This window comes from Selaginella moellendorffii, unplaced genomic scaffold (assembly GCF_000143415.4).
Source record: "Selaginella moellendorffii unplaced genomic scaffold, v1.0 SELMOscaffold_12, whole genome shotgun sequence".
In the NCBI taxonomy this organism is placed as follows: Eukaryota; Viridiplantae; Streptophyta; class Lycopodiopsida; order Selaginellales; family Selaginellaceae; genus Selaginella; species Selaginella moellendorffii.
Window position 1 is genome coordinate 1,634,290 of NW_003314273.1, and position 9,956 is coordinate 1,644,245.

At 41.7% G+C, this 9,956-nt stretch overlaps 1 protein-coding gene across 1 annotated transcript; it reads right to left on the minus strand.

Annotated features, from left to right (window-relative positions):
• Positions 1-1,089: 1,089 nt before the first annotated feature.
• Positions 1,090-5,856, minus strand: LOC112346181 (WD repeat-containing protein 35-like). The gene is made up of 19 exons (XM_024674482.1): positions 5,740-5,856; positions 5,502-5,690; positions 5,229-5,450; positions 5,008-5,175; positions 4,757-4,959; positions 4,518-4,703; positions 4,384-4,453; positions 4,225-4,329; positions 4,004-4,174; positions 3,464-3,634; positions 3,191-3,415; positions 3,058-3,144; positions 2,903-3,009; positions 2,579-2,852; positions 1,964-2,092; positions 1,832-1,918; positions 1,600-1,779; positions 1,395-1,541; positions 1,090-1,125 (listed from the first exon to the last, which is right to left on the minus strand). The coding sequence occupies exons 1-19, from the start codon at positions 5,854-5,856 to the stop codon at positions 1,090-1,092; spliced, it is 2,874 nt and encodes a 957-aa protein (XP_024530250.1).
• Positions 5,857-9,956: the final 4,100 nt, after the last annotated feature.

Sequence of the window (9,956 nt, forward strand, 5' to 3'; positions counted from 1 at the left end):
TTTCGGTAACTTCATCATCAAGCTGCTGCTGGAGATTATAAAGGCCTCCAGAGGCTTTTTCTAGTTCAAGGTAAAGCTCTTTGAGTTTAGAACTATCATTCTTCGTATAGCTCTGTAGTGCAACACTATCCTCGTCTTTCTGCCTAGCTGCTTGCATCCATTGATCCAACTCTTCCTGCTCCCTACATGACACGTGTTAGTAAGATGATAACTAGACAAATCAGATTATCACAAGTGTTACGTCCTCATATAAGAAACTAAACCTGATTCCATTGCATCAAAAGTCGAAATTCGTCCATTTTCTCGTTACCACTATTGATAGCGGCCTTAAGTCCCCTCATGCGATCATTGAGTTCATCCGTGTCTTTCTCAAACTTACGAATCTCTCTCTGAAATAAAGAGTACGATAAATAAGGAACGGAATTAATTGAACAGTTCTTACCTCTAGCCTTTTCGCTTCCATTTCCGATATTTTCCTCAAATTCTCTTCTGTGAAAACTTCTCTTCGTTTGACATCGGCTCTGAGCTGTGTAAATGTGATCTCTTGCCTTACACGTTTCATATGCTCTTCCATTATAGACGATCTTTCCTCTTGTTCTTCCACTAATTCCTGTACAAGAGAGACTAGGTAATTACTGCACTTTGACCGTTAAGTTTTATCAAACCTCAACATCACGAAGTTCTTTCTCAGCTTTCAATACATCTTTGTTAAGCGCATTAACCTCATCACTTGCAAATCCTGGCAAGAAAGAGAGATCAATAAGACCACCCACACTCTCCTGCTTAAGTCCCAATTCCGAGACCATCTTCTTCATCTTCGACATTCGTTGTTTCATTTGAGCCTTGAGTTCTTGTGGCTGCTCCCCACTCGCGCTGGCAGCCTCAAATCCCACTGCTTTGCTCGGTGTTTTCTGTTGTTGAAGCATTGTCCATCCTCCACGCTCTTCCTTATCATCATTCTCCACACCCTGACTAACATCAGGTGCTCGCTCAGGTGGCGAAGAAACGCTCACTTCTTTCTCCGTCATTGCTTACAAAAAAACTATGCACATGAACCTAACCCTAGACAAATATTCTTTCGCCACATTTTCACTGAGCTAAATACTTTTTGGCAGAGGTTTGATGCTGGAAGCAGATAACTGACGGCAGAAAGTCATAGCGAGCAATAAAATTGTGCCAGTAAATTGGGTGGTCCATACTTTCACTAATTTAGTGTACCAGTGTTCTGGCATTGGATGAAAAACGCTATAATTCTTTCTTCTTTCCCTCTTGGACAAAGGAAATAAATTTCACATGCACCAGCTCAGGACAGAACTTGCAACCTTCTTCTATTTAAAAAGATGCATAGCACTGGGATGGTTTTCTAGTGGCGAATGACAGAGCGAGCAATGAACCTTGTACTTGAGCTTGGAAGATATCATGAGAGATTTGCAGTAGCCGCACTTGACAAAATCTTCGTGCAAGATTTGAGTTCCACTTGCCATACATATGGGAAAAGTTGCCGTACATTTAGGTGTCGGACACCTACGCTTGAGTTCATCCTATAACGCAAGAAAAAAAACTCCTCTCTATATTTGAGATGTTTAAATCAGCTTTTACCTCCAAAGAGACTCCACACCTCAAGCATTTTCGTATTCCACTGCTTACTTTTGCATTACTAACAGGTTGATGCCTTGAAAAGATGGATGCTGCCATTTCTTTATAGTCCTTTCGTTCTTGTTCTGGAATGCTACGATTTAGCTCCAGCACAGTAAAGGCCCTGCTGCATTGCTCGTAATACTGTAAAACATTGACACATAATTAGCTATGCTTCTTAATACGACCAACTTACCCCACAGAAGTATGATGTGAGTGCAATGAGGGAGTATATACTATGCGGTTGTAACACGTCTTCATAATCTTTCAGCCACCACGAAACCTGCATGACAAATGGAGACTTCCGCAAGCGCACAAATGCTATTACCTTTGCCGCTTGTTCCAGATTTCCAGAATAAAGCTCGCGGTGAGCAAGCATCCAAAGGTGGTATGCTTCTGCGTTGTGCCAGGCGTTCCGAATATCCATATCTGAGAGATCTAGAGAGTCTGCATTGTGCTGCAACATAGAGGTAACAATAGCTTACAGATTACAAATATACCTGTAAATCCAGTGATCTTGCTATATAAGCTTCCATTTCAAAGGCAGCAAGCACGTATATTTTCTTAACTTCCAATGCATGACTCTGCAAAATATTATCAGCAAAATATTGGGACCTGTTGGAACCTGCCTTTGTGAATGAGATTATCTTGGCATGCTCATTGAGTAGGTTCACTACTTGTAAATGCTTCCCTGCCTTTTGGAGAACGTAAATAGCTGACACTGTGCTACCAGATTCTAAAAGCTCATTTATGAAGGTTCTGAGTCTTTCTTGCGTTTCTTTTTCACAATTATGTAACTCTGCCAGCTTGATTGCTTTGTCCCAATCGTTCAATTGCAAGCAGCAGTTTAAAGCTCCCTTTATGTTACCCGATCTTGTAAAACCTGTGACCTAAAAAAAACCAGACTGATTGAGAAGTTTTTGAAAGTTGATGGCGTTATTACCGCATGCTCACAAACGCCAATGTTCATAAATTTTCTTGCTATAGATTCCAGAAGGGGCGAACCATCTTCAACATAGTCCATAAGTTTTTGCAGTTTGGTCCAGTGCTGAAGTTCAGAGTAACATTCGGCCAACATCTGAAAATTTTTTGCTTTGCTATAATATCTTTCAGCGTCATTCCAATTTTGCGTGACAACAAAGTGATCACCGATATTGTTCCAGGTTAGCTTCAGAAGTGAGTTGTTCCCAGGAAAGTTTTCCAAAAGCTTCTCCACTCTGAGACCAGAAAGAAGTTAAAAACTCTCTTTAGAAAAGAAACGTATTACAGGAACCAATCCCCCATTTTCATTCGCATGTGAATGGCAAGATCCTTCCTATCTATGTTGATATAGATTCTTTCAGCATCCTCAAACCTTCTAAAGTACGCACATACCTGAGATAGTCGAGTTAGCGATCTAGAGAGAAGTCGATTGCAACAAACCTCTGCATTTTGCAGGTTCTTGTCTCGAAGAGCTTCGACTTTCTTAACAAACTGTATGCCATAGTAGTTTTTGCACTTTACAAACGCCTGCACCAAAATTATGGTGAAAAGACGTATTCTTCGTCATATTTACCTTTGCAGCAACACTGAAGTCAAGGTGCTCCAAAGCATGTTCAGCAAGGGATGTCCATAGGCGTGGATGTCCATGCTCTTCTACATAGCTGTAGGCGTCTTGAATTTCAACCGCTTGGAGAATTTGATGTGTATCACGTAAGGATTTGGTCTCATAACTGAAAATATGGGCTCTTGTTGGCTGCTCTGGCTGTTGCATAACATCGTCAAGCCGAATTGCTAACACCTGTAGCAGTTGTTGCTGAGTAAGACAGAAGAAAACATAGCACAGCACCTGTAGGTTGTGAAAACTACAAAAATATGCATTGCAAGAAACAGGCTCTTCAAGTTCGGTACCCCTAAGAACGTACATCCGAGATCTTTCCATTATCACGATCAAATCTGGATTGTCATCCGCCCATTTCATATTCCATACAGCCTTACGTTCGAACTCCGACTTTCGGTCCTGAAGCACATCTCAATAGTGCTTGATTGTGTAAATCATTGCAGTTACCATGTGAACATTATTTCGGAAAGAAAATGATCCATTAACATCAATTACTGCTAATCTCGTGGAGTCACTGTTCACGTCAATAGCTGGCCATAGAATACAGAGAAAAAGATTAAAAATATGGCAACTGATACCTTACCTTGAGGCCTGCATTCTAAAAACATCTTCCCTGCTAATTTATGTGAAGGCAGTTCGTACCAGTGTAACACACCGGACTCACAGCCAATCCAGAAGTTTGTCTGTGAGCAGAAGACGCAACATATTTGGTCCATCTTGTCCTACCAGAAAACAAAATATGTAGAGTCCATTTGTAAAGTTATATACCTGATTGATGCCTGTATTGATTTTCCAGTCCAAACAATATGTATGATCTTTGGATTCCTTGCTTAGATCATTGCTGAAAGAACTTAGCAGTTGTTTGGAAGGTAGTAATGGTAAAGAATCTCGATAATTCCATACATACACATCAGTTTTGGATGCCACAAAAACTTGATTCTGAATAAACAAAATAAAGCTCTTTAGTCAGGCCTATTCCCATATCTTACTTCATTCATAGTCATGAAGACTGGTTCTATGGTCATGTGGTTTGACTCAAGAGGATTGCCAATGGCATTGCAAAGTATAAGAATATATTGATTAGGTTCCTCTTCCTGATATTTGAAAAAAACGAAAACTGATTATTCCTTTTATCAATAGCCTAGTACCTTTGTAGCCAAAACACAATGGCCTCCAGAACCGCACACAGCACAAAGTCTGTTGACGTGTTTCAAGTACCTGTAACCAACAGTAGCTCTCTGAGGACAAAACACACAAAATGAAGTAACTGCAAATGATTAACCTGTCACCAGTAGTTACATCCCAGAACATTACACAGTGCTCATCAGGGTGTTTTTTTTTAAAGCTATATACACATGTACTTTGGCCAATGAAAGTCCACTTGTAGTCAGGCCTAATACTTGCGAGGTATATGCTTGCATCCACTCCAATTGCTAACCTCAAGCCAGTCCCTTCCCATGTCACTGCCCTGAAAGTGAGAAAAAAAATAAACCCTCAGTGTCATCTTTCAATGCATTGTACCTAACTTTGGTGTTTGGCACGTGAAGGGTTCTCAAGTGAAATCCCAGTGGGGAAAAGAGTTTCACTATTGAGTTAGTATCCTCCTGGGTTTTTTTGTAGCCAGCTACAGCGAGTACTGTACCATTGGGGTTCCACCTGATTGAGGCAGTCGTCATTTCTGCAGTTACAAGAATAGGTTCTCCGTCAAGCTCATGCCTCATTAGCTGGGAAAAAGAAGTTATTTTTGTAAGAAAAATCAGCATGCAGGTTACCTGAATTTTACCACTTTCAAGTGCTATTGCAAGTATTGGAGGATAAGTGTCATCTAGACCTTCAAACCCATCATACCAATGTAAACCAACAATATCGGAATCCACTTCAAATCGTAATGCAAGACTGGAAACAAAGCTGCCATGGCAGTCATATAACAAGCATTTTCCCTGAGAATATTAAAGCTGAAATTGTCAGGCTGTTGATGATTGTTAGTACTAACCTCTTTAGTACATAAAAGCACAAGCCTACCATCTGGTGACCACTCGACAAGCACAAGCCGGTGATTAAGCTCCTTTCCCCAAATTCTATTTCCATCCACATTTCCCAACACTGCATGGCCATCTTCATATATAAAACAAATTTTACGGCCGTCAGAAGACCATCTCATGTCACGAACAACGCTCGTGCTGCGGTTGTTAATCATTTCCTCAAACCACATTCCCTGTAAGTACACACCTACTAAAAGTGATCACCTTTCTAAAACAGTTGACACCTTATGAAGTATCCAAACGATGATGAGTCCATTCTCATCACTTGACGTCAGCTTTCGGTAGTTTTGATTCCAGTTAACTACTAGGATGGAACCCCGGTGCCCTTCAAGCGTCTGGTTCATGGAAAGGTTCGATTGCGTGGTGAAAAACCCATCGTCCTTCACTCCGGATGCATCTTGGAGCTTGAGAACCTGTCAGAGTATAGAGCCTAGCATCCCAAGCAAACTCCCAGAAACCCACCTTGACAATGCCATGATCAGTCCCGCAGGCCAGCCATCCCTGTTGCGCGTTCCAAGACAGGCTCCTGAGCTGCAAACCGTGTGGAATGCTGATCTTCTTGCTCAAATAAATATACATTTTTATGCCCTAATAGAGTGAAAGGGTGAAAAGAACAAAGGATCTTCATTAGATAGACTTGAAATGGGATTTCGATGGATGTACCCAGTGCATTTGTCAGCAGAGGCGGAGCCTTTAAGGCTCTGAAGCTGTCCCTGCTTGTTCTCAATCGGATAGACATTGTTCTCAATCCATCTCTATGTTCGCCGTCTCCTGCGGTAGTATTTAATGAACTCTCGTGTATGATTACAGAAGGTGATGGTCATAATTGTGATCTATTGCGCTTTGGGGCCGACTGTTAAAACTTGCAAGATATCGATCTCACTTGTATTATTGCCATCGTCATTTAGGGGCTCTTTTTCTGATTGACATGTATTAGTTAATCAACACCGTCAATCATGACAGGCCAGCGCTCAACTGTATGATTAACTATGCATGACCTGACCTGAACACCGTTCAACATTAACTACCTAGCAAATACTATGATGGCAGACGAAGAAGGCGAGGAGGGCGAAAAGCCAGTGACTGTAAGGAGTCACTGTTTTAAGATGGATCTCAAAATTATGTTTGCAGCAATGGACCGGACCAATGATTGATTTTATTCCGCATGGCGAGGGCATAGCTACTTATCCAAACGGTGATACATACACCGGAGCATATGTACAGGGCACAAAGTCAGGACTGGGAAAGTACAGATGGGCTAAGGCAGGAATGTTTGATGGTGTTTATGTGGACGATCAGAAGACTGGACCAGGCATATTGAAGTATCCTGACAATAGTATCTATGACGGTAAGGTTTACTCTAGTGAATGTTCTAGTATTTCTATTTAATTCATACAGGCCAATGGTTAAATGATAAAAGACATGGAACTGGAATGTACACATATCCAAACGGAGATCTTTATAAAGGAGAATGGAAGGATGGTGTAAAGCATGGCATTGGAACTTACTACTTCAAAGACAGTATGAGCCAGGTCATTGAAAAATCCTTTGATCCCTTTTCCTTATTTCTTATTTCTTATAATTTTTGGTGCTCCTTATCAAAGACAACTCTTATTCAAATTTTTCTTTAATACAGTTCATAGGAACGTGGATGGCTGGAAGTTTAGCTAAAGGCCAGTGGGTTTATCGTGATGGAACAACATATGAAGGAGATTTTGCAGATAACAAGCCCAAAGGAGAAGGGAAGTATCTTTTTCTTGGAACTAGGAACGTCCTTCATGGGAATTGGATGGCTGGCGAATTTATATCTGGATCACTAATTTCAACATTGACTAATTGACTTATTTAGCATGAGATTGTTGCTTGTAGTAAAGAAGGGTGGCACTTCTTCAAAAGGAGAATACATAAGGAGAAAACAAACAAGAAATTGAAAACTAGGCAGCTCCTCTTCACATATTTTTCACTATCTTGATTATATGAATTTCCTGCCACTTACTTTTTCGCTGTAACATTTTTGATGACTGTTTCTCCTGATGCTTGAATCCCATCCCGTTCATAAAGGTATCGTCCTTGCTTTTCTCATTAGCTCTCGAGTATATAGCGCCGAAGGTAATCATCAGCTCTTTTTTTATGATGATCTAAGCTGGATACATATTGGACAGCTCGTCAGCTGGTGGAACCCATGGCAGGAATTGTCCTTCGCTTGTGCTTAATACAATGCTTAGAGCCTTTGAGAGGCTCTGCAAGTCAGTGTTTTTTCCCAGTACACTCAAAAGGGTGGCCACAAGTCCTTGGGAGCCACAAAGAAACACAGGCAATTGCTAGAGCAGTTGCCCTAGGGCTGTTTGAAAATGAAGATACCTCAAACACCGGTTTTGGTCCCATATCCAAACAGGTTTCATGGCAAGAGAAGTACAACTTCCTCCATTCTTCTATTGTCAAGTGACATTTTGGAATTTTAAAGAGGCAATGGAAATTGCTAGCTCAAAAGGGATTCAGAGGACATCCAGGCATCCTTGCAAACAACATCATGGCTTGCTGCATGCTGCATGACTTGATCACAAGGAATGATAGGTTCATGGAAGATTTTGACTCTGACAGATTTAACCATGATGCAGGGTACCTTCCACAAAGGTCTCTTCGTTCAGCTAAAGATAGCATAGCATTGCGAGACACTGTGGAAAAGTTTGTAGAGAGCTTAGAGTGACAATACTATTGTACTTTATTTACTTAAGAGTGACAAAAACTATACATTTCAATGTTGATCCTGTGTCAATAGAGACATACCTTGTGGGATGACTCCTCGGCCATTGCTACTACACTGCTGATGCCATTGCCTCTCAACCTTTGTACTTAAGCTGTACTTTGAGGATCTAGTGGAGGAATTTTTGCAAGGTAGAACTTTATATACTTATGCAAAGTTCAATTAAAGTATTCATTTGAGAAATTGAACAATGTCATATGTTGGGACCCAAAGGCACACTGAAGGTAGCATGGGTTAGCTAGGTCAACCAGGCCTAGGGAGCTACACTCGACGCCCCACAGGGATGTCGAATCTATAGATGTATACTAGGGCATGGTGAGTTGAGGGTTATAGAGACACTTATATCCCATTGTCATGGGCTCTTAGCTAGATTGGCTGATTTAGACACACTGTTAAGTGGGGGGATGTCCCAAGAGACATGGTCAACAAGTCATAGAATTAAAAAAGAGACATTTGATGTGGGTATTGAACTTTTTTTATAGATGGTGGAGTTGTAAGGAACCAACTCCCTAAGATGTCCTAAGCTAAAGAATCCCTGAAACCATGACCAAAATCATAAAAAGTTCATTGGATGAGACCAAGTTCGAGATCGAGCCCGAGACTGACTCTGAGACCAAGTTTGAGGCTGAGTCCAAGATCAAGTTTGAGACCGACTCTGAGACCGAGTTTGAGACTAAGTCCAAGATTTGAGATTGGGTCCAAAACTGAGTCCGAGTTTGGGTCCGAGACCAAGTGTGAGGCTGAGTCCAAGATTGAGACCGAGTCTGAGTACTAATATAGGTTGTGGGGTGAAAGCACAAAGTGTGTGTCTCTTGGGGGGGGAGGGGGGGTGCCGGCTGCAGGGGGTTCCAAAAGTATAGTGGGGATAGTGAGGTCTAGGAACCAGTCTTGAAGGAACTCTTCAGTGGTGCTTCCAAACTGACTTGAGGTAGAGACTAGGGGCCTCGGGTGGGAGTGAGCATGGAGTCAGGTGGTGCTAGAGAGGCCACCCGAGGAAGTGCTCAAGAGCAGTTCCCACTCCCGAAAGGGAAACCAATTGCAATGCTTCTAGCTCATGTGAAGTGGTGCCCTACTTGAGTACCTTGTGGCTTATTGGTCCTCACTCTTTCCTAGGGGCTTGAGCCTTCTCTTTGGGATGGAAAAACAAAGGTACCCATACTGAGCCATTAAGCCATGGTGTTTCTTAGCGATGTCCTAAAGCAAGTGAGACACTTAAGGCTTGGGATTTAGAGGGTTCCATAATTAAGTTTTATTATACCAAGGGATGTTAAGAATCTGGAGACTTGGTGTGCTTTGCTACTTATGTCTGTGGGGAGTGTAGTTGAACCTTAAGTCCAATTTAACTTGGGGAGGGGGATTGGGAGAGAATTTAGGAATTCATGGATAGATGGCTAATGCTTTATTACTCATGTAGTGAGTAGCTGAAACTAAGTAGGACCAAATAGAAGATAGTACAATAGAAAGGAATCATGGCAAGGGAACTTAACTAAGGCTAAAGTAGTGGTGGTCAGATAGATGAGGTAAGCTAACAAATTAGAAAGGAAAAACTTGTGGCTTATAGAGGTGATTTCTACAATGAGCTTGCTTGATCACTAATAGTGTCCTAGCTTCTCACTGTCCATCAAAGAGCCCAACAAAGCCTTCCTTTCAGTGATTTAGATTTTGTTGTTGGCAGCTCTTCCCTTTAGCATCCCTCCTTGGGGCAATCAGAAGTTGAGGCCGTAGACTCTAGCACCTCTTCCAAGTGCAAAAGGTTGAGGCTTGGATCTCCCTCCATTGTTGCTTGGTGTTGGGTGGCATTCCATCTTGGATACAGTAGTATAAAAGAAAAAATAGAGAGATTTTGGAATGATTCTTCATTGATTCTCGCAGCAGATGCCCCCGCTGATGGTAGCAAGTGTAGGGAGATTGGGTG